This window comes from Callospermophilus lateralis, chromosome 7 (genome assembly GCF_048772815.1).
Source record: "Callospermophilus lateralis isolate mCalLat2 chromosome 7, mCalLat2.hap1, whole genome shotgun sequence".
Classification (NCBI taxonomy): domain Eukaryota; kingdom Metazoa; phylum Chordata; class Mammalia; order Rodentia; family Sciuridae; genus Callospermophilus; species Callospermophilus lateralis.
This window is the reverse complement of record NC_135311.1, coordinates 125,848,160-125,870,520: the sequence shown is the minus strand read 5'-3', so window position 1 is coordinate 125,870,520 and position 22,361 is coordinate 125,848,160. Positions and strand designations below refer to the sequence as shown.

The 22,361-nt window shown below is 52.8% G+C and overlaps 4 protein-coding genes across 4 annotated transcripts; 2 read left to right on the top strand and 2 right to left on the bottom strand.

Annotated features, from left to right (window-relative positions):
- The first annotated feature begins 8,398 nt into the window (after positions 1–8,398).
- Positions 8,399–11,294, top strand: Fam110d (family with sequence similarity 110 member D). Its single transcript, XM_076863186.2, has 2 exons — positions 8,399–8,485; positions 10,123–11,294. The coding sequence occupies exon 2, from the start codon at positions 10,207–10,209 to the stop codon at positions 11,023–11,025; it is 819 nt and encodes a 272-aa protein (XP_076719301.2). The 5' UTR covers positions 8,399–8,485; positions 10,123–10,206; the 3' UTR covers positions 11,026–11,294.
- A 1,387-nt stretch (positions 11,295–12,681) lies between these two features.
- On the bottom strand, positions 12,682–16,313 carry C7H1orf232 (chromosome 7 C1orf232 homolog). Its single transcript, XM_076863506.1, has 4 exons — positions 16,230–16,313; positions 14,482–14,565; positions 14,275–14,372; positions 12,682–12,979 (listed from the first exon to the last, which is right to left on the bottom strand). The coding sequence occupies exons 1-4, from the start codon at positions 16,311–16,313 to the stop codon at positions 12,682–12,684; spliced, it is 564 nt and encodes a 187-aa protein (XP_076719621.1).
- A 1,332-nt stretch (positions 16,314–17,645) lies between these two features.
- On the top strand, positions 17,646–18,599 carry LOC143642013 (zinc finger protein 593). The gene is made up of 3 exons (XM_077110134.1): positions 17,646–17,934; positions 18,159–18,221; positions 18,317–18,599. The coding sequence occupies exons 1-3, from the start codon at positions 17,735–17,737 to the stop codon at positions 18,456–18,458; spliced, it is 405 nt and encodes a 134-aa protein (XP_076966249.1). The 5' UTR covers positions 17,646–17,734; the 3' UTR covers positions 18,459–18,599.
- Positions 18,600–18,927: 328 nt separating this feature from the next.
- On the bottom strand, positions 18,928–19,379 carry LOC143641937 (transmembrane protein ZNF593OS). Its single transcript, XM_077110052.1, has 2 exons — positions 19,335–19,379; positions 18,928–19,077 (listed from the first exon to the last, which is right to left on the bottom strand). The coding sequence occupies exons 1-2, from the start codon at positions 19,377–19,379 to the stop codon at positions 18,928–18,930; spliced, it is 195 nt and encodes a 64-aa protein (XP_076966167.1).
- Positions 19,380–22,361: the final 2,982 nt, after the last annotated feature.

Below are 22,361 nucleotides of genomic sequence, written 5' to 3'. Positions count from 1 at the left end.
CCACCCACCCACCCAGGCCCTACCACGGGGTCCCCCCAGCCCCCAGGACCTTGGCTTTCACTGGAGTGAAATAGGGAGCCTTTTTCAGGGTTTCGACCTGAGCAAAGTGGCATGGCTGACTTATAGTTTTTAAAGGATGGATGCAGATGTTGCGTGGAGAAGGGATCCAGGGGGATGGGCGACTTACCAGAGGCTGGCTCAGGGAACCAGGTAAGAGGTGAGCTGCTGCGGCCCCGCCCCTTGGAGTGGACTAGAGGTGATATGAACCTGGCTGTCTTCTGCTCCGAACCAAAGGATGTTGAGGATGGATTAGGTGGAATATGAGAAGAAATATGTCAAGGATACCTCCTAAGTCTGGCCTGAGCAACTGGAAGGTGTGGTAGAGGGAAGCAGCTTGGTGGGGGAGAGAAGGGGCACCAGGCCCCCAGTGAATCACTTCCTCCAGTCACACCCCACCTGCCTTCAGTGACCACCCAGTTAATGCCATCAGAGAACCAATTAACTGATTAGGTTGAAGCTATGACCCAAGCATTTCTCCTCCAAGCCTTCTTGCATTGCCTCATGCATGAGCTTTTAGGGGACACCTCATATCCAAACCATAATACTTGCCAAGTTGCTGAGGCTGGCCTCACACTTGGGATCCTCCTGCCATAACCTCCCAAGTCACTAGGATTACAGGTGTGCCCCACTGCACCTGGCAGGGTATATGCAGTTTCAAACGATAAATCTTCTCCAACATTCCTCTTCTTCTACCTTAGGATTTTTTTTTTAAGTTGTTGATGGAGCTTTATTTTATTTATTTATATGTGGTGCTGAGAATTAAACCCAGCGCCTCACACATCTAGGCAAGCACTCTACCACTGAGCCACAACCCCGGCCCTCGAGCTTAGGATTTTACCCGGGGAAATGCTATCTCAACCCCATTGCCTAGATCATGTGGAAATACTAGTTCCAGGCAAACAAGAGAACTATCAGAATTACTTTCAGCTGTGACAGACACTGAGGCACTAGCATCTGGCTGCCAACCAGCTTCCCAGGTAAATGTTCTGTGGCCAGCTGGAATCCACCCAGGGAAGAACATTTGGAACCACTGGTTTCATCTACTTCCTTCCTTTTATCAGACCCCAGAGCTGAGGCTCCACAGAGAAAGTGACTTGCTTTAGACCAGGAGTGAGTTAATGCCACAGGAAACTTTGGTTTCCTGCCTTCTTAAAGGAATATCTCCTGCTCTTCCAGGCCAACTTTATAATAAACCTGGAGGTAGTTGGTCAGCAGAGAGCTTACTGTGGAGGTGGGTTAGATGGCGAGACCACTGAGGCTGCCCATGTTCCATGTCATGGGCACCCTGAAGGAGGTGAGAAAATTCTAGTTACCCTCTTCAGGTGTAAAAGAATAAGTTCCCATGGCTGGGCATGGTCAATGTGATCCAACACCTCCCTAAAGGGGCCCCACCCTTGAAAGGCCTCATCTGGCCTGTTGCACATCTGTGATCCCAGCAACTCAGGAAGCTGAAGCAGGAGGATTGTGACTTTGAAGGCAGCCTCAGCCAATTTGAGAGGCCCTAAGCAATTTAGCAAGACACCACTGTTTAAAAAAAAAAAAAAAAAAGATATATATATATATATAAACAGGGCTGGGGACGTGACTCAGTGGTTGAGTGCCCCTGAGTTCAATCCATGGTACCCAAAATAAATAAATAGGCTCATATATGAATAGGACCCCCCAAATAATTTATTGAGGATCCCAAGACTGGGGTGTGGTTTAGCAGTGAAGCTCTTGCCTAGCATGTGCAAAGTCCTGGGTTCTGTCCCCAGCATGGGGTGGGGGAGAGTGGGGGAAATTGGAGGGCAGGGTAGGAAATTCCACGGGCATCTGTCATTTGGGACCCAGTGCTTGACACTGCACTGCTGCAGCCGGGACTCTCAACTTCTGTTCTCACAGCCATCACCTTTCAACCGGAGGAAACAAACACTTCTCCAGTCTCTTTCCAGTGTCCTGGAAACAAACCACTCTGCATCTGAACGTGCTGCTGCTAATGTGGGAGATGACACCTCTTGGAGTGTGAGGAAGACTGGGGTGAAGGCACTTAGTTAAGAGAAAAGTCCCATTAAGAGCCATCAAATCGTGTGTAACCGATGTGATTCTGCAATTTATATTTGGGGTAAAAATGGGAGTTCATAACCCAATTGAGTCAAATGTATGAAAGATGATATATCATGAGCTTTGTAATGTTTTGAACAACCAATAAATAAATAAATAAATAAATAAATAAATAAAATATAAAAAAAAAATTCACTGGCTAATATCACCATAGTGAGGAACAAGAAGCAATACATGAACCATTTGAAGTGGAGACACATGGTACCCAAACCATAGCATTAAATATGCATTGATATTGGGGAAAAAAAAAAAAAAGAGCCATCAAATCCTTCCTCCCCAGCAGACACGGGTAAAGGCGTAGATTCCTGCAGAGGAAGAAGCTTTCCTGGCAGTGCTACGAACGGGTATCTTTCTTGCTTCACTTTTTGTTCCAACTTGTAGTATGGTGTTTTCAATAGTGGCAAAGGATGACTGAGGGACACTCTGCACTATTAAACAATGTCTTTTACTTGTAGATTTGTAAATGAAGGCTAAGCATGATGTGGACGAAGCATGAGGCCAGTTCTTCAAGTTTTGCTTTATAAGATGATGAAAATTGTGATCTAAGACAGGTGGGTCCAGCATTGTGGCACAAAACTGTATTCCCAGTGATTGGGGAGGCTGAGGCAGGAGGATCGAAAGTTCAAGGCCAGCTTCAGCAATGTAGCAAGACATTTCCAAAAATAAAAAGATCTAGGGATATAGCTTGGTGAGAATAGTCTTGGATTGATCCTCCCTACTGAAATACAAAAACATGATGTATGTGGTGCAATGTGTTGTGTGTTCATGATCATTTGTCATGAATACTCCATTTAAATGTTGAAGCATGTTGCCCAGTGGAATTACAGGGTGCCCCCCTGCACCCAGCTTAAAATATCTTTTAATGTTGTCATTATGAAGTGCATTGGTCAAGGTGGGAGGATAGGTTTCTTGCCAGCTCACTAAGAGAAACCCTATTTCTTTCCATGTGCTCCCCTACTTTTCTTAGTAAAGCCTGGGTGTTGTTTTGTACCCACCCTATAGGCACCTTAGTAGGGGGCAGAGGTGGTGGGGATGGAGAGAGAGGTGAGGAAGATGTGGCCGCTGTGGTGTTGATGAGGAGGATGGGATCTAAGGGAGTAACCGGGGCTGCCCTCATTTCAGTACTAGCTTCAACCCAGAGCACTTGAATTCCCACAGGGAGGACAGGGCAAGCAGGCTGCTGGCAGATAGTGAAGACAGCCTGCCTGCCCCAAAGACAGTCCGCAGGTTTCCCCTGGGATTCCAGTGCTGGGGATGTAGTTCTAGGGTGGAGGAAAAGAGTGACTGGGCCGCACTCTGGGCTCCAGGTGGGGTCTTGTCCAAATGCAGAAACCCGAGCAGCAGGCAAACTGCTAGAAATACTATGAGCACCCTCCAGGCTGATTTCCCCCTAAAAGACCTTGAGGCTCACCCGTGAGACCGCCTCCGCCTGCTCCTTTGTCCCAGAGGTGGGAAAACGGGAAGTGGGGATGAACCCGATAAAATGTATAGGAAGGCGACAGCCTTCAGGCTTTTTCAATGCCTGTGTAACATAGATTTTGATCAATGACTTTGGTGCTGTTTTACTGAAAACATCAGTATTTTGCTCCAAACTTTACCCAGAATTGTACTCCATAAACTCCTAAACTGACACACCAAATGGGTTTTTCTGCTACCAGGCCCCCTCCCCCACGGCAGGATTCTCTCTTTTCTCTGATTCAAACAAAACCTACAGAGCCGGGCGCCATGTCGCACACCTGTAATCCCAGCAGTTTGAGAGGCTTGAGACAGGAGGATCGCGCGTTCAAAGCCAGCCTCAGCAATTTAGGGAGGCGCTAAGCAACTTAGTGAGACCCTGTCTCTAAATAAAAAATAAAATAGGGCTGGGGATGTTGCTCAGTAGTTAAGTGCTCCTCAGTTCAATCCCTGGTACCAAGATGATGATGATGATGATGATGATGATGATGATAGTAATATCTACTGCCTACTGCATGTACTCTCCCCTTCCATGATTATCTGCAGATTTTATTCTTCAAATTTTGCGAAACAAGAACCCAGAATAAAATTGTCGAAGCAGGGAATCTAGTCTGATCTCCGGTTTCAGTACAATGTTAATTTAGCATTCGAATGGTCCTGGGTTTGATCCTCGGTGCAGAGGGGGGGAAAAAAAGGAATAATAACAGCATCCATTTCACAAAGGTTTTGTAAGAAGTGATGGGAGTACTGAGTGTAAGCACTTAACAGGGTGACTAGCACATAGAAACCGTAAATGTGGTTGGTTTGGGTTTTGTCGTCCTAACACCAGGTGATGAGCTCTGTGAAAGCACAGTGTTCACTAGCAACACGGGGGTGGTCACAAGCAAAAGTTAAATGGCATCTTCTCCTGCTGTCCCTCTATTCATTCCCCTGAGTCCCAGCGGTAGGTGCCAGAGGCCTGACTTTGCTCAGAGCCACGCCCCTTGGAGGGGACCGGCGCTGGAGCCAGGCTATTGTTGTGGCTGAGATTCTTTCCCAAAACGGAAAGCCTGAATTAGAGCGGAGCGGCTGTCTAATCTCCGTGGGTCTAAAGGAGGCCAGCCCAGCAAGGGGCCTCTCCTGGCGGGCCTCTCCCCTCTGTGGACCTCAGCTTCTCTCTAAGTCCTCTGGAACCTTCCCCACCCCTATGCAACCCCTCCCTAGCTTGTGCCCACGCTGAGACCCTGGCTCCAGCTGTCCTCTCCTCCAGTGACCCTCCCAGACTCCCCACCCCCAACTCCTCAGAAATCCCCTCCAGGCCCAGCGCAGATCCCCTCCTCTTTGAAGCTTCCACCAGCCCCTGGCAGAACCAATTCCCTCCCTGGGTCATCTGCTTTGTTCATCTGCCTCCAGCCCCATCGCCCCTCAATTGTGACCCCTCCCTCAGGAGGCTGCTGAGCTGCTGAGCTCCTGAGGGCAGTCGCGTCTGACCCAGCTGCTGACCCCAGCGCCTCCAGGTAGCCCTAGTGATTTGTTGCTAGCAGCTGAGAGTCAAGCTGTGAGCTGGGGGAAAAAGATCCAGGCCAGAGATGCCAGGAAGGAGGGCCAAAGAGGGTCAGGTCCACGGACATTCCCAGGTGCAGGGTGCTTTCTCAGTCCCCACTGCTTGGCAACCGCTTACCACACCAGAGCAAAGTCCCACCGTTCCCATTTGACATGAAAGGACCCCCAGAGAGATTAAACTCCTGCTAGCCGCCACACAGTAGGTGAGTGGGAGGCCAGGATTAGAACCAAGGGCAGGACTGAGGTGTGAGTGGCTGCGGCCTGGGAGCTATATCTGGCTGGTGAGGGAGGGGACACGTATCCCTCTGTGACAATGTGAGTGTGGGGTCCTAGGGCCTTCCGGACCTTTCTCATCATTCTGCTTCTCCATCCTCCTCCCTCCTAAAAGGAGCTGACTGACTCTGGCCCATTCCCAACCCACAAAGGTGCCGGGAATGAGGTCGGAAATAGGAAGGAAACATCCAGAGACGTGGCCTCCCCCTCACACCCCCCCACCTCCTAGTCCCAGCTCTAGGGCCGAAGGAGCCACTTTAAGGGATCTCCCTGGGGACCCATGACCAGAGAGAGAAATGACCCTGCTCACAGCAAGTGTGGCTGCTGAGAGACAGGCAGGCCAGACAGCCCGCCACCTCCTCTCAACCTGTCCCTCCTCTCCTCCCCCCAATGACTCTTTCAGAGCACCTCCCCCAGAAAGCCCCTTCCATTTGACCTCTCCCCCAGGTCCCTGCTCTGCCTGTGTGGCCCGGGGTCCACTTGTCCCTCAGGACTCGTCCACTGGCTTTTTGGGACAGGTGCTGAGAGCAAGATTCTGGAACTCCCTCACCCAGCTCTGGGGGCTTCCAAGGGCAGAGTGGTGTCACTGCCCTGGGCCTGGGGGGCTCCCAGAGCAGGGCTGTCATCTCTCCTCTCTAACAGCACTCCCGAGGGTGGCCAGCCACTTCTAACTCACCGAGGGAGTCACTCTGTCTGGGCAGCACCTGTAGTGCCCCCACCCATTCCCTCTTTCTGAAGTCTAGCATCCATCCTGATCCCCAGAACAGAGCAGTGAGCCCCCACCTCCTGCCTTTCCACCCAACCCGGATGCTCCTTTAAGACCAAAGGGATGGGGGTTGCCTTGTCAGACACCCGGGCAGGCCAGGTTTCCTGCCATTGACAGCATCCCAGCTGGGCCCTGCCCAGCCTCCCAGGGCTTAACCCCTTCACGCCCATACCAGGGGCTGCCGGTATGAAAAAACCACTTCACTGAATTATTTGGAGGATTAAATATTTTAATCATTGTGTGAAGTCTTTAGAAGACCTCCCAGCATGTACTAATCTCCTAGTAAAAGTTAGCTACTACTCCTTGGTGTGTGAGCTTGGGTAAGTTATTTGATCTCTCCAAGTTTCAGTCTCTAAAGCTGTAAGTGGGAGAAATAATAAAACCTACTCCACAAAGTTAACAACACAATTCAGAAATGTCCTGCACAGCCAGGTGCAGTTTTAATTCCTGCAACTCTGGAAGCTGAGGGAGGAGGTTCTCAATGTTTTTTGTTTGTTTGTTTGTTTGTTTGTTTTTTGTTTTGGTATTGAGGATTGAACCCAGGGGTGCTTAACCACTGAGCCATATCCCCAGCCCTTTTTTATATTTTATTTAGAGACAGGGTCTTGCTGAGTTGCTAAGTGCCTTGCTAAATTGTTGAGACTGACTTTGAACCCATAATTCTCCTGCCTCAGCCTCAGGAGCCACTGGGATTTCAGGCATGCACCACCTCGCCTGGCTGAGGATCTCAATTTTGAGATCAGCCTGGGCAATTTAGTGGGACCCTATCTCTAAATAAATAAATAAGACTGGGAATTTAGTCCTGTGCAGTGTTGAGAGGCACAACTAAGTCAAGATGGTGCTTGGCATTTTGCCAGAAGGAGTGGTTGAGAAGTAACGCCAGTGAGCCATTAAGATGATGATAATTAAGTTAAGCTGTGTATAATTATTAAGATAATGACCGATTGCTGTAACTGGATGATGCTAAATTGAAACAAGCTGTGTATTCAGTTGTGTATATAAACCTCTGCTGTCCGGCAATAAGGTGGCTCCTGCTACCTCGGGTGCCCGCTACTTTTGAGTTCTCGCGGAGTCCCGAAGTTCCCGTTGAATTCTCGCCGAGTTCCCGTTGAGTTCCCGTGGGGTTCTTGCAATAAAGTAGTTCCTGTTTTGAGCCTACAAGTGGCTCGTGACCTCCCAGTTATTTGTGCCCAGCCAGACTTCGGCAGTGCAGAGCACCCCTGGATTCAATTCGCAGTACCACAATAAATAGATAGATAGATAGATAGATAGATAGATATAGATAGATAGAAGTGCTAGAAGAGCCGGTCAATACTCTGGAGGCTGAGGCAGGAGGATGGCAAATTTGAGGTCAGCCTCCACAATTTAGCAAGGCCCTGTCTCAAAATAAAAAATAAAAAGGGCTGGGGATATAGCTCAGAGTTAAAACACCCCAGGATTTGCTCCCTAGCAACCCTCAAAAAAAAAAAAAATTCAAGAAGAGAGGGAGGGGAGCTAGAGGTAGGGCAGGACCTCACTGGTGTTACAACTCTGGGTGCTAGAGTCTACCTGCTGGGGAGAAGAAGGAGCTCCCATGTAGTTAGAACTTCTTGAGATAAGAGGCATCAGAGAAGAGACTCTCTCAACCCTAGGAGTCCCCAGGTGGGACAAGAGGAGAATGGAAGCCAAAGGACAGAGGGTTGGCCCAGAAGCCTCCCCTGGGTGACACTCCTGCCAAATCTTGCTGGGACACTCCACTCCCCAGCCCTGCACATCTGCAGCACTACTGCCCCCACCCTTAGCTGCGGATTCCTGGACTCAGCCCTGAGGAAAGCAGACTTGCCACCACCAACACCCAGTCAAGAAAAAGCCTAGGCCTGACACAAAGGGAAAAACTGAACCCTGTTCTGCTTCCCTTCAATGAGAGCCACTGCTGAGGCCCAGTGGAGGGGCCCACATGAGTTGCACCCTCACTCCAGGCCTCTGGAGGGAGCCTGGGGATCAAGAGATCTTGTTTGGGGTCCTGGCAGAGTCAGCCATTTACCCTAGCAGGGTCTGTCTGCCCATCCATAAAACAAAGGAGCTGGTTCACTGGTCCCTTCAGCACCGAGGCTGTGATCAGGAAGGAGTTAACAGAGGCCAGGCTCTGGGTCAGAAAGGGTTAATCTGGGGAGGTGGAGGCTCTCTGGGCTTTTCCTGTGGAGAGTGAGGTTTGGCTGCCACCAAAGTTACTTCCAGTCCCTGCTGTCCCTCCTGCCCTCAGTCTGGAACTGCTCAGGGACCCTGGCAATTCAGCCTCCCCACGCAGAGGTGAGTGCATCCTGAGCCCAGGGCTGGGGTGGGCACACACCACAGGCAGAGGGCAGGGAGGCTGGCACCTGGCCGCTGAGCCTGGAAGCTGGCCCACGTCCAGAGTAAAGCCTCCAGTTGAGTTGGGACCCCTAATTCCAGGACGAGGAGAGGTAGGCAAAGGAATGGACGGGACAAGGACAGACATCAGGCTTCTAGGGTTGGCTCGTCTGTGGCCAGCCATCAAAGCCAGGGAAGAGGCACCAGACATGGACTATTTTGGTCCTTGTGTTTAGGGGCTTTTTATAGCTTCCCTACTCAGGGCTGGGAAGAGGAGGGGACACAGGCAACCCACAAGGTCAGGCAAGCATAGTGCCTTCCTGGGACCTTGGAATCAGACCTGCTGCCCAGTACAGTCCTTGGGAGAAGGTGGGGGACACTGCCAGCATAGCCTTGGTGCCAGAGGAGCCCCATCTCTGGCTAGTCTGTTCCTTTGTTGCCTTCAGATCCAAGGTCCCCTCAGTGTCCAGCACTAATGTGTCCCTCTCAGCCGAATGTGGGATAGGGGAGTAGGAGGACAGAGGTGGGGTGTGCTGAGCCATGTGGGTGGCCCATTCTGTTAACCGCCAAGGAAACTGTCAGCTTTTGATTTACAATCGATCCTCATCCCCCTCCCCAGCACAAGGGAGGTGGAGGAGAAAGAGCGGGGTCAGAGGTCGCAGGGTGAGAAGGGGGCAGGGACCCGCAGGGCAGATTTCTGTGAGTGTAGGTTATTAGGAAGAATTAGTGGAGGGAACTTTTTAGTGAGACAAAGGGCTCATCTCTAATGGAAATGATTTGATTTGCTAGTAGCAGGAACCAAAGCTGAATCCCAAAGGGAAATTCTAATAGGTGAGGGATCCTATCTGAACCAGTTCTGGACAGTAAGGCGAGAGACCTGGGTTCCAGTCCAGACCCCTAACTCTCAGAAGAACTGGAGCAAGCCCCCTCCTCTCTAGGCCAGTTTTCTGGCCAATAAAATGGAAATGCTGGGGTTGGACAAGGGGATGTTTACAGTTTGGTTTTCTGGAATCCCCTTGGCAGGGGCACACAGTGGCTGGCAGTAGCTGGCTGACATGACCTGGGGACCACCTCCCTCTCCTTCCTGGAGAGCCCTGCTGGGCCTGGGCAGGGCAGCTGGCTGCAATTACTGGAGGCTCCTACCCTGTGGTTATATCCCTGACCTCAGTGCTTGGGGGCGGGAAGGGTGGACCCTGCTGGAGCGGGCCTGTGGCTGGGGAGCCTCCTTGTCTTGGGCTTAAAGTTGCCGATTGGGAAGAGGTATTTTTTCCGGTTATGGCCACTTTCGGGAATTGGGCAGGGACCAGCCCCATTTCCTTTTCCAAGTGTCCTGTCTGCTGAGTTTGAGTGCATGGCCCTGTGGCCACACTGGGGCACTCTGAAAAAGGCATATATTTTTGGGTGGCCAGAGAGTCCCCATCAAATATTTCTGAGGACAGGAAGAGGAGATAGCCTGAGCCTCTGCTCCCTGGACATGGACCCACTTGACTTGGGTGGGGAAAGGGTGGCTAGCTGATCTATGCCCAGGAGTGCCAGAAGGCAGACAGGAACATCTCCCATCCTCTTCCTGACCATTTTTCTCTCCTTGCTGGTCCCAGGAAGCCCTAGCTAACTGCTCTTGGCTCCTCTGACTGTGTACGTCCAGCGGCTTATGGGGCACTGTGCTGCCCAGATCTGCCACGATGCTCCTGGCCTCTCCCTCCACCCCATCCAGGGGACGGACCCCCAGCGCAGTGGAGAGGCTGGAGGCCGACAAAGCCAAGTACGTCAAGACACACCAGGTGATAGTGCGGCGACAGGAGCCAGCCTTGCGTGGAGCCGCAGGACCGCTCACCCCGCACCCCTGCAATGAGCTAGGGTCCGCTGCATCGCCCAGGACGCCTGGACCGGCCCGTCGGGGCAGTGGCAGGCGGCAGCCAAGGCCGGACTCCCTCATCTTCTACCGCCAGAAGCGGGACTGCAAGGCTTCCGTGAACAAAGAGAACGCCAAGGGCCAAGGGCTGGTGCGGCGCCTCTTTCTGGGCATCCCCCGGGACGCTGCCCCGAGCAGCCCGGGTCCCACTGAGCGACCCGCAGCCCCAGGGGGCTGGCCCGCGCCCCAGGATGCCCCGGAGGCGGCAGGAAAGCGGGCGCTGTGCCCCACGTGCTCGCTGCCCTTGTCCGAGAAGGAGCGTTTCTTTAACTACTGCGGCCTGGAGCGCGCGCTGGTGGAGGTGCTGGGAGCCGATCGCTTCTCCCCGCAGAGCTGGGGCGCCGACGCCAGCCCCCAGGCCGGAACCTCGCCGCCGCCGCCCGGATCCGGAGACACCAGCGACTGGACATCCAGCGACGGGGACGCGGCCGGCCGGGACGCTGCGGGCGGTGGCGGCGGCTCGGAGGCGGCGGGCTCGGCGCGGGACGGGCGACCTGCGGTGTCGGTGGTGGAGCGCAACGCGCGCGTCATCCAGTGGCTGTACGGCTGCCAGCGCGCCCGCGGCCCGCCGCGCGAGTCCGAGGTGTGACGGCAGCCGCCCCCGAGGCGGCGCCCCGGGAGCTGGGAGCGCTGGCTGCACCTGGGCACCCGCGGAGACGCCCTGCCTCGGACGCGCGCGGCGCCTGTGGGCGAGCCCTTCCTCTGGATCTCGGTTTACCCCTCTGAACCTTGGGGAGGCGGGACCAAACGCGCCCGAAGGCCCTTCCCAGGGGAGGCAGCGACCTCGTGGCTGGTGTGGGGGGTGATGATGACTGGAGTGAGATGGGAGCCAACCTACTGAATAAATCAAAACCGTTATTTAAGTGGGTCCTGAGTTTAGATTGGGGACAGATGTTGAAGAAGAGGGTGAGCAGTTTTGCGTGGTTAAGCGCATCCGTTTCAGAGTGTGGGTTCCAGGCTGACTGTGTGACCCTGGGCAAGCACTTAACCTCTCTGGACAAAAGCTACACCTCTTGGTTTTAAAAGGGAGGAGAGAGTAGTAGATAATAAAAAATATTTGAATAACAGAGTGCCTGGAATATAGAAAGTGCTCAATAAACAATAGCTGCTTTGACTACCATCAAATTGGTACCAACACTAATACGATCATTTTTGCCACCGACCCAAAAGTTGATCCAAACTAGAGATAGGAATATCCGGGGCAGCGTCTGTTTCAGAAACCTGGGGTCCATCGACGCCCCCAATAGTCCTCATTCCCGACGCTTTACTGCCCCCTTGTGGTCAGTGGGTAAGAAGAACTGCGACGCGAGGATCCGAAATTGTGGTCGCTACAAGGAGGGACCCTTCAAACCCGGATTTTGCCAGCCAGCAACCTTACAATCAGCTACTGCTTCCCTTCCTTTCAAGGATACACGGGTTGGGCTGGGGACGTGGCTCAAGAGGTAGCGCGCTCGCCCGGCATGTGTGCAGCCCGGTTCGACCCTCAGCACCACATACAAACTAAAGAATGAATGTTGAAAGTTCTCTCTCTCTCACTCTCTTTAAAAAAAAAAAAAAAAAAAAGATACCCGGGTAGCATGTTTTCCTTTCAGATTCCCACTTCTAAGCCTTTGTTCACGCACTTCCTCCCTTGGCCTCGGTTTCCTTTCCCTCTCTCTACACTCATCTTTTAAAATTTTCCTGGCAGCCTTCCTGACTTCCCCAGTCGGCCTCACCTCCTCTAAGCTCCCCTCTGCGGCCCTATTTTTGTGCCCCAATTTTTCACCTTTTGAGGGACCCGCTGGTAGTGAGCTCTCTCCTTAGTGTCTGACCTTTCCATAGTGGAGGGACCACCGGCCACGTTTGCTGAACCGAATGGGGCTGAGCCAGTAGTGGAGCCAGTCCCTGCTTCCCGGAAAGTCACCCAGCCACCTTGACCTTTTAAACTTCATTTTATTTTCTATTTTGAGACAGGGTCTGGCTAAGTTGCTGAGACTGGCATTGAACTTGCCATCCTCCTGCCTCAGCCTCCTAAGGGTCTGGAATTACAGGCGTGTGCCACCTGGTCATTTTACGCCAGCACTTTTGTGGGGAAAGGTGGGAGGACATCTCCAACTAGACCCCGCCTGAGACCACCCACCCCAAACAGCTTTTGCTTTTCCTGTTGTCCGGACAAAAACGCCGTCACACGAGGTGTAGGGCTACTTTTTTTTTTTTTTTTTTTTAATGGGGGCTGCGGAGGGCGGGTGCCCAGTTTGGCGGCCGGCTAGTCACCTTTGGGCACGGCCTTCACCCTCATCTCGGCCAGTTTGTTGGTGAGGAAATCCCACTTGAAGCCGGTCGCGGGGTCCACCTCCCGAGGCTCCGGGCGCTTGGCGGCCTCCTCCCCGGCCTGGTCTTGGGGCTCCGGGTCCACCTTCGGGGTGGGTTCGGCGCCCCGCAGCATGGACGCGGCCGCGGTCTGCTGCTGATGCCACCTGCTGGCGAACGCATCCCAGAATCCCGGGCCGCGCGTCTCTGCCTCCGTGGCCCCCGCCTGCGAGGGGGGCTGCGCGGCCAGAGGGCTGCAGGAAAGGGGCGGGTGAGCGACAGGAGAGGGCCGGGTCCCAAGGGGCAGGCCAGGGGTCCCAGAAAGGAATAATGGACAGAGGCGGGAACCGAGTGGAGCAGTGGGGCAGAGGGAGTCAGGAGGAGGTCACTTAGGGCCTGCGGGCAAGGGGAGGCACTGGGAAGGAGGGGCCTGGTTGGGTCGGGGGTCAGAGGATTGGGCCAGGGGTCTGGTGGGAAGAGACCAGAATCCCTGGAGAGAGCGGAGTCAGGGGCTGTGAGAAGGGACCACGTGGCGGGGGGGCGGAAGGACTCGGGAGCAGCCGTCAGAGGCGGCCAAGAGGAGTGAGACCCAGACGTGGGGTGGGGACAAGGGCTTGTGGAGCCCACTGGAGGGAATCGAGGTGGGACTGGGCAGAGGGGCTGGTTCTGGGATAAAGAAAAGGTGGGGCGACTAGGGACCTAGGAGAGACAGGTGGAGCGATCCTGAGGAAAGGGAAAATCCTAGAGCCGAAGCTTAGGGGAGAGGGGGACTTGGGAGGTAGAGGGGAGATGTGGGGAAGGGCCGTCCTGGAAGGAGGTGAGGCTTGAAGTGGGAGCCTCAGGTCTGGGAAGAGCCTCCAGGACCAGGAGGGAGACGGGTGAGCTGGGGAGAGGAAAGAAAGCCCTGGGGCAGGTTGGATGGATGGGTCAGGAGGACCCTGGGGAAGAAAGGCAACCGCTGGGAGAGTGGACTGGGCTGGAGGAAAGGGCAGGCGTGGAGTGGGTGCCGGTGGCTAGAGCCAGAGCCCGGATAGAGGCTTGTGTCCAACCCCCTGCCCCTGAGCATCAAAGGCTTTCCAAAGCAGTGATTCCCAAACTAGGGTGCCTCTCAGTCCGCTGAGATCCTCCGGCACTACCCATGCCTCCTGAATCTCAATCTGTGGAAGAGGGTTCCAGAATTCGTTGGTCACATGTTCCCTTGGAGGATGAGGGTTGTGCTGAACCACTCTCCTGCATGTTGCAAACACCTAGAGGACCTCTCTGTTGGGATTCTCAGGAGATGGCCTCTCCCCAGTGGTGGGGAAAGACAGCCCATAAACACCCTCCAACTTCAGTCCCAACTTCTGGTAAATTCCTGAGATCTAACCCAAACTCCCAGATACACTGTGCGAGTAGAGGGTCCTGCTGAGAGAAATGGAAGGGTCAGGAGCTGCCCCTCCCCAGCCCTCTATGGTTAGAAAGAGAAAGAGATCAGAAGGAAATGACAAGGGAGCAGAGAGACCCCAGGCCCTACTGGAACTGCCCACTGCGCACACACAGACACACATACTGGTCAGCACAGGGCTCTGGTGGCAGCAGCTTGTCCTCATCTTCTTTGTTAAACAGAGATGACATTGTCAGCCAGCCTTTCACCCCAACTCCCTGAACCTGGGAGGGAGGGGCTGGGAGTCAGGGAAGGGCCCAGCTCAGCCTCCCAGGGCTCCACAGCAGCCTCCATGAGTTCCCCAGAGTTTGGGTGGAAAAAGGGAGAACTCACCCTGCGGGCCAGCTGTGACACGGGACTGAAGGCCTCCTCAGCAGGTTCTGCTGTCTCAGACTCCACTAAAGCTGGGTTCTCCCTCTGAGACACAAAACCCCCATAGAGCATGAGAGAAGCCCCAGAAAAGTGGGACCTCCCTTCCCATGGCTAGCCTGGTACACACAGGCACCCCAACCCCACAGAACTTAACACACACCTACATACCTCATACCTCCATGAAGGGACGAGGGACTGCCCACAGGTACGTACACACGTATGATAGACCCTGCAGACACCCTTGAGCACACATACCAGCCCACCCACAGACACATCTAGATGCCCCCAGAAACGTGGGCGAGGGTATGCATGGTGATGTAGACAGACATAGCTGGCCATGAGCATACCCCCACAGGGCCAAAGCTCTTCCCCTATATGTGCCACAGGGCACCCGCACGACTCGTGAAGTCATGCCGTCACACCCCTACACATGGACAACTGCAGACAGCTACACAAAGGCCCATCCTCAGCACACAATCCTCTCCACCTACCCACGGACACCCGGACACACACATCACGCAAGCATAGGGCTGACAGGCATGTGCTCCAGCCCAAACCCCAGCACCTGCAGACACCTGGATCCAATTCGCAGTGCAGTAGCCCTCCTCTGGGGCTATCTCCTGGAGTCCCATCCCAGACTTCCGCACAGGCCCCACTTTGGACACCAATCTGTCTAGACATACACTTATCCACACATACCCACCCCAAAGGACTAGTTCCTGCCCCTGCCACATTTGTTTGTTTGACTGCTACTTATCACAGCTTCCAGACATAGATTTTTTTTTTTTTGTTCTGGGGATTGAACTCAGGGGCACTCCACCACTGAGCCACATCCCAGCCCTATTTTGTTTTTTATTTTGAAACAGGGTCTCACTGAGTTGCTTAGCTGCTCGCCGTTGCTGCAGCTGGCTTTGAACTGGAGATCCTTCTGGCTCAGCCTCCTGAGCCGCTGGGATTACAGGTGTGCACCATCATGCCAGGAGACCTAGAGTTTTTTTGTTGTTGCTGTTTAGTTTTGTTTTGGACTAGAAATTGAATCCAGAGGAGTTTTACCACTGAGCCACATCCAAGCCACCCCCTTTTATTTCTTATTTTGAGACAGGATCTCACTAAGTTGCTAAGGACCTTGCTAAGTTGTTGAGGCTGGTTTTGAACTTGTGTTCTTGGGATTTTCCTGACTCAGCCTCTGAATCGCTGGGATTACAGGCATGCAGAGCCTTTAAAAAAAAAAAATCAGAACAAAGCATGATGTAAGTATGGTTTTGATATGGCACTGCTACAGTGACACAGTGCTCAGAGTTCAAGTGCCACACCCCTACCCCTAGTACCAGAGGGCTCACTACCTCTCAAGGCAAGCCATCCCACTTCTGCTTAGCTCTGCTTATTAGAAAGTTGTGTCAAGCCACATATACTGAGTGTGGCTACTGCCTACTGGTCTTAGAAGAATTTCTTCCATGTGCAGCCCTTGGGGTCGATGGAGACAGTGGCCACTCCTCCCACAGCCACAGTTCTTCTCTCCTTCCTCAGTTTTCTTAGTGTCCTCAGTTTTCATGGTGCTGTCTGACTGCACCATGCTGCTTGCCATCCCTGTGTCTACAGTTTCTGTACAAATGTGCCTCTCTCTCTCTTAGAGCCCATCTCTTGCTCCTCTTTCTGTCCCTCCTGCTGTCCTGTCCATGCCCCACCCAGCAGGCATGAAGGGTACCCACCTCCTCTGCCAGGTCCTCCTCAGATTCCCCACTCAGGGTCTGTAGCACTTTGGACTTGTAGGTTTTCCAAAAGGCCTGGTTCATAGCTGCAGGAGAAAGGAGCCTGGCACCCTGGCACAGAAGGTGGTGACTCAGTGGGCATCTATAGATCTGGCTCTGGGAACTTGGTGGGGCCAAGAGCCTGTCCCAGCGATCGGGTGACTTCATTAAAGATGCACCAACCTCCCTAGTTGGCACAATGCCCAGCAGGTGAAACTGATCCAAAGGAGTCTGAGAAGGGGCTGACTTCTGTCAACTTAGTCTCTTGTCTTGACCCATATTGGCCACCAATAATAAAGACATCTCTCTGAAGGGGTCACCTTCCTGGGTTTAGGAATATTCAAGGTTGTCAATCTCTTGGAATGGCTTCAGACAAATTCTCTTTATTTGCATAGTCCTTAGGTTGATGACATACACTGGTGTCCCCATATCAGCTATGTCCTTGGCAGGGCCACTCTGTCCCCACTCAGCCTTCATGAACAGGAGTGGGAAGATCCTCAGACCCTGTCAGCACCTTGGGCTTACATTTCACTTCTTTGTCTGGCCTGGAAACTTATTCTTCTCCCTAGGGATGCACGTGCCTGTCTCCCTGTTTCCTGGCAACAGGTTCCAAAGAGCTGGAGCCCCTGAATTATTGCTGAGCTTCTCTGGCCCCGTCCAGTGGAGTTGTCTCTAGCCAGTCTGGTAGGCACCAGGACCCAATGAATGAGGAATGGCCCTCTGGCACTCGCCCCTCCTGTGAGCCTACAACATCTAGTTATCTCTGCCCTTGCTGTAAGCCCTCTCCTGGGAAGTCCAGCCCAGAGAAAAGAGGCAGCAATAGGGGTCTTTCTGTGAGTATCTCTTCTTGCGAGATAGGAGTTAAATGACGGGAGACCCGGGTGCTGGGGTCTTTGGGTAGGAACAGCACCCCCCCTTGGATTTGCCAGGCGGGCGGGCAGAGGACAGAGACTTAATAGAATAACTGGGAAGAAGGGAGAAGGGGTGAGGGCTTGCCAGGGGCTGCAGATATCTCGGAAAGCCCTGTTGGAACCGGGATCCCAAACTCAATCACTCATCATTTATTAATTTATTCGTTTTACATGCATTATCAGTGCCTTCCAGAGATGCTTAAAGCTTAGACCCTCCACCGTAGGGTTTAAGGTGTGGGAACCAGGAAAGGATGATGGCGCCGCGCCGGGCGCGCAGTGCAACAGGACCCGCCCGGAACCCCACAGGCGCCTGTCGCTCCCCGCCCTCCCCAGCTACACCCGGCCTCCCGCCGTGGGCGAGCAGGCTCCGTCACGCCTGTCCGCCGCCGCCTGGGGGCGCTGAAGTCGCGGACCGTGCGAGTGACGTCATCAGAAACAGTCGGGCAGGTCCGGCCCCGCCCCCGGGCGTCTCGTGACGTCATTGAGCTTTAGGGAAGCGCGTACACGTGCGGCCCCCTCTCCGCTCCCGGCCCTCTCGTTCCGCTGTCACTGGCCATGGGTCGCTCCCGCCACACAGGCGCGCACCGAGCGCACTCCTTGGCCCGCCAGATGAAGGCTAAGCGGCGGCGACCCGACCTGGATGAGATTCACCGCGAGCTGCGGCCGCAGGGTCCGGCACCCGCAAAGCCCAACCCGAACACAGAGCCCGACCCTGACCTGCCAGGGGGTGGCCTGCATCGCTGTCTGGCCTGTGGGTGAGTCGCGACCGAGTCCAGCGTGGGGAGAGAGGGTCTGTTGTACTGGCTGGGAGCTGTGAGGGCTGGGCCACGCAGGATCTCCTCTCTGGACCAGTGGGTCAGCTCCTCTCCCATCCATCCCTCCAGCCCCGGAGCCTGGCGTCGGGGAATGAGCTAGGGTCAGGGAGACAGGCGTACCTGAGACGTGTCACCTCCTCAGTCTTCTCACCCTCTCCTTGCAGGAGGTACTTTGTGGATTCCGCCAACCTGAAGACCCACTTCCGATCCAAAGACCACAAGAAAAGGTATGAAGGAGTAAGAAGAGTGTTGATGCGTGGGTGTGGGGCATGCAGGGCATGCACTTGGTCAGCTCCCAAGTTGTGTTCTTCTTTTTCCCCAGGCTGAAGCAGCTGAGCATCGAGCCCTACAGTCAGGAAGAGGCAGAGAGGGCAGCGGGCATGGGTTCCTATGTGCCACCCCGGCGACTGGCAGTGCCCACAGAAGTGTCCACTGAAGTCCCTGAGATGGACACATCTGCATGACAAGGCCTGAGGATTCAGGGCAGAGGAGCTGCCTATGGACAGCGGTGTAAGGGCTAGGCTGGGAGAGAGTGTGCCAATCTCGTTGGATTCTGGGTTTGGCCTCCTCTGGGTGCCTGTCCCCCAATAAAAGAACTAGACAAAGGGCTTACCTCTGATTCTAACTTCCAGGCCACATCTGGCTGCAAAGTCCTGCCCTATTAGGAGTCCTCAGCTACCTTCTTCATACAAGGCCCAGGTGTCTACTCCTTCCTTGGTCCAGCTTTGGAAGCTACATCTCTTCCCTCCTTCTGGAGTCTTAGCATCTCACCTGGACCCCAGATGCAGTGTGAAGTGGGGGAGTAGGATAAGATTTATTCTATTCTGCTTCCAATGAGGGCAAGGACTGATTCCTAGAAAAGGAGGTTTTGAGACTGCAGTCTCCTCCCAAGTCACCTACCTCCAAAGCCCAGGTGAGAGGTGGCCTGCTTTGTCATGGGGCCTGTGCTGGCGGCTGCTGTTGCCCCACCATCTTCCAGACCGCATAGCAGGAGCCGCCCAGCCCGAGGACAGCCAGCAGCGTAGCCACAACCCCAGCCAGCGGACTCCGGGGCTCTGCCTTCAGCTTCCCAGCTACCTGCATCTAGGGTGAAGAAGGTGTAGCTGAGGGGTCGATGGAGACTTCTAGGCAGCAGGGACGGTGCAGCTGAGTGAGGGCAGTACGGGCACTATTGCCGCCCCAGGGAGATTCCACCCCAGTCCCTCTCGCTTCACTGCCCATCTGGGTTCTGGCTAGTCAGGCGGCAGGGAACGTGACAGCCTGGCTATTGGGGGTATCAAGGGGAACTGTTGGGAAAAAGGGGTCAGTGGTGCCAGAAACCATCAGTTAGGGGTACTTACCTGTAGTACCCGGAAGTAGCCTGGGGTCAGGCGTCGAAATCGCATGGTGGGAGCCACCGGTCTCCTAGGCGGCCTGTGGGATGCTAGCAGACATGAAGACCAGTGGTGTTCATGGTACCAAGAAGTGGAAATGAGGGTACAAGGGTCTCTGACCTCCCATATGCACAAAAGCCATGCCCTCAGAGGATGCTCACCCGTGACTGGCCTGCTGTGATCTGGCAGGGGGAGGGACCGCTGGATCTTTAAATCTGGTCCCTTCCCCCACTGACTGCCATCCTGCCAGCCTTGGAAGCAGCTGTCAGGAGAGATCAGCATCAGGCCTGAGCAGCACCTCCCCCATTCACCAGGGAGGCCAGGCCAGTCGGCAGGAGTGGCCTTGGCTGCCAGTGCTCAGGAATCCCAGGCACGGGCAGGTACTGGGCAGGTTTCCCTCAGCTCTGTCCAGACCCTATCCCTACCTCAGATAATAGATGCCACCAATCAGGAGTGACAGGGTACATTATTAGTCTTTTAACAGCAGTACATCTTTTCTATTTGGTTTCTATATGATCAACCATATTCAAATGTGCCCTCTTCTTTGGAAGGAGGGCACATTTCACCTCCTTCTTTAAGACAAAGTTCCTGCAAGGACTTCCCTATCCTCAGCTTGGGAACAATAATAAAAAGATCTGTATATATTGATTAAGTTCTCCACAGTATGTTAAAATAGTAAACTGAGGCATGTCAGTCCATGCCTGTAATCCCAGGGATTCAGGAGGCTGAGGCAGGAGGATCTTAAGTTTAAGGCCAGCCTCAGCAACTTTGTGAGGTCCTTAGCAATTTAGCAGGACCCTGTCTTAAAAACAAAAAATAAAAAGGGCTTGGGATTTAGCTCAGTGGTAAGTGTCCCTGGGTTGAATTCCAAATACCAAAAGAAAAGAAAAGAAAAGAAATTGGACTGGGTTCTCAACCTCCGCCTGGTGCCAGCTCAGGATAAAGATTTGATGACATCAGGATGGTGGAGACAGATATGTCTGTCACCCTGTATTGAAGGCTCTGTTAGAGTTTACTGGGCTCACCCAGAGTGTCCTGGGGAGGCTGTTGTATAAAGAGGCAAAAATGTTAAAGGAGGATACAGCATGGCCCTAAGGACATAGACATCACAAGGCAGGAAGTCAGTAGGTAAAGGACAAAGCCATAGAAGTGAGGGAGGGCCACAAATTCTGAACCTACTCATTCACAAGTGGAAGGAGGCAAGGCCTGTGGGAACCTGTCCTCCTTGCAGGAAGTAGCTGCCATTCCCCTCTTGCTGATACCAAATGTGAAGGTGGGAGGGGGTCCTCAGAGCTGGCCAAGTTCCAGAGAGACCGGAGATCTCAATTTGGATATGAAATTATTCAATGAGGACAACTAACACACACATGCTACACTGCACGGGCCTTCCTTGGGTCCACTGGGATTCAGACTGAGCTACAGGAAGGATATCTATAGGCTTTGAAGGCTGGGTGTCGGGCACTAAAGATAGAGATCTTTTAAAAATTATATATATGGGCTGGTGATGTGGCTCAAGTGGTAGCGCGCTTGCCTGGCATGCGTGCGGCCCGGGTTCAATCCTCAGCACCACATATAAACAAAGATGTTGTGTCTGCCGAAAACTAAAAAATAAATATTAAAAATAAATAAGGAAATAAAAAAATAAAAATTATATATATACATGCATACATACATACACACACACACTCATACATACTGGGGATTGAACCTACTATCTTTCTTATCCCCGCATCCCCTCCCCTCTCCTCCTTTACTTCCCTCTGCCTAATCTAAGGTAATGCTATTCTTCTCTAGTGCCTCCCCTCCATTGTGAACTAGCATCCGCATATTAAAGAAAACATTCAGGGATTGGCTTATTTTGCTTAGCATGATATTCTCCAACTCTATTCATTTACTGGCAAATGCCATCATTTCACTCTTCTTTAAAGCTGAGTAATATTCCATTGAGTACATATACCACATTTTCTTTGTCCATTCATCTATTGAAGGACACCTAGGTTGGTTCCATAGTTTAGTTAGTGTGAATTGAGCTTCTATAAACATTGACATGGCTGCATTACTGTAGTATGCTGATTCTCAGCCTTTTTAAAATCTATTTATTTTTCATTTTGAGACTGAGTCTCAGTTGTTGAAGGCCTCAGTATATTGCTGAGGCTGACCTTGAACCTGAGATCTTCCTGCCTCAGCCTTGTGAGTTATAGAAATTGTAGGCACATGCCATGCAACCAAGCCCATGATAGAGATTTTGAAGGCAGCACAGCCAGAGGCAGGTTCTAGGAAGCCCTCCAGGCCCCTTCCCACAGAATTACAGCAATAACAATTAAAATCTACCACATGGGATAGATTTAAAACTATTTAAAGGATGTTTCACACCTCCACTGTCTAAGTGTCCCCCTTTTTAAAAGCAGAAAACAGGTACAGCTGGGTGCAGTGGTGCTGTCCTATAGTCCCAGTGGCTCAGAAGGCTGAGGCAGAAGGATCACAAGCCAGCCTCAGCAATTTAGCAGGCCCCTAAGCAATTTAGTAAGGCCCCTGTCTCAAAATAAAAATAAAATAAAATAAAAAGGGCTGGGCACATAAGTCAGGTAGAGCACTTGCTAGTTCCAAATTACTGGTTTCAATCCCCAGCACTAGGATGAAAGAAGCAGGTGGAGGATAGAAGAGTGGAGAAGCCTGGTCACCTGCATGGAACAGGTGGATTCACCATTTGGTCTCTGAACTGCATTATCATTGGTAGGTGCCCAATGAGTGGCTGCTACATCAAAGAAGGCTGAAATAGAGGTGCCATCAGATCAGGTTAAAAAAAAAAGAATTAGGGGTAATAATTACCATGATTGTGAAACAGTTGTAAATTACTACAATTTGATATGAAAATATGGAATTTCTATTGATGACAAAGCCAAAGATAATGTTACTACTTTAATCCACGTAAAGGAATTGGGTAAACCAGGCTTGGTGTACATGTCTGTAATACAGCATTTGGGAGGTTGAGAC

Excerpts from the sequence above, each read along its gene's own strand:
- C7H1orf232 (XM_076863506.1), bottom strand. The coding sequence starts at position 16,313 with ATGAACCAGGCCTTTTGGAAAACCTACAAGTCCAAAGTGCTACAGACC. Across the intron at positions 14,373-14,481 it reads TGTCACAGCTGGCCCGCAGG|GTTCAGGGAGTTGGGGTGAA; the intron begins GTGAGTTCTCCC and ends CCTCCCTCCCAG. Across the intron at positions 12,980-14,274 it reads CCAGAGCCCTGTGCTGACCA|CCCTCTGGCCGCGCAGCCCC; the intron begins GTATGTGTGTCT and ends CCTTTCCTGCAG.
- LOC143642013 (XM_077110134.1), top strand. The coding sequence starts at position 17,735 with ATGGGTCGCTCCCGCCACACAGGCGCGCACCGAGCGCACTCCTTGGCC. Across the intron at positions 17,935-18,158 it reads CATCGCTGTCTGGCCTGTGG|GAGGTACTTTGTGGATTCCG; the intron begins GTGAGTCGCGAC and ends CTCTCCTTGCAG. Across the intron at positions 18,222-18,316 it reads TCCAAAGACCACAAGAAAAG|GCTGAAGCAGCTGAGCATCG; the intron begins GTATGAAGGAGT and ends CTTTTTCCCCAG.
- LOC143641937 (XM_077110052.1), bottom strand. The coding sequence starts at position 19,379 with ATGCGATTTCGACGCCTGACCCCAGGCTACTTCCGGGTACTACAG. Across the intron at positions 19,078-19,334 it reads GCTACTTCCGGGTACTACAG|ATGCAGGTAGCTGGGAAGCT; the intron begins GTAAGTACCCCT and ends TCTTCACCCTAG.
- Fam110d (XM_076863186.2), top strand. The coding sequence starts at position 10,207 with ATGCTCCTGGCCTCTCCCTCCACCCCATCCAGGGGACGGACCCCCAGC.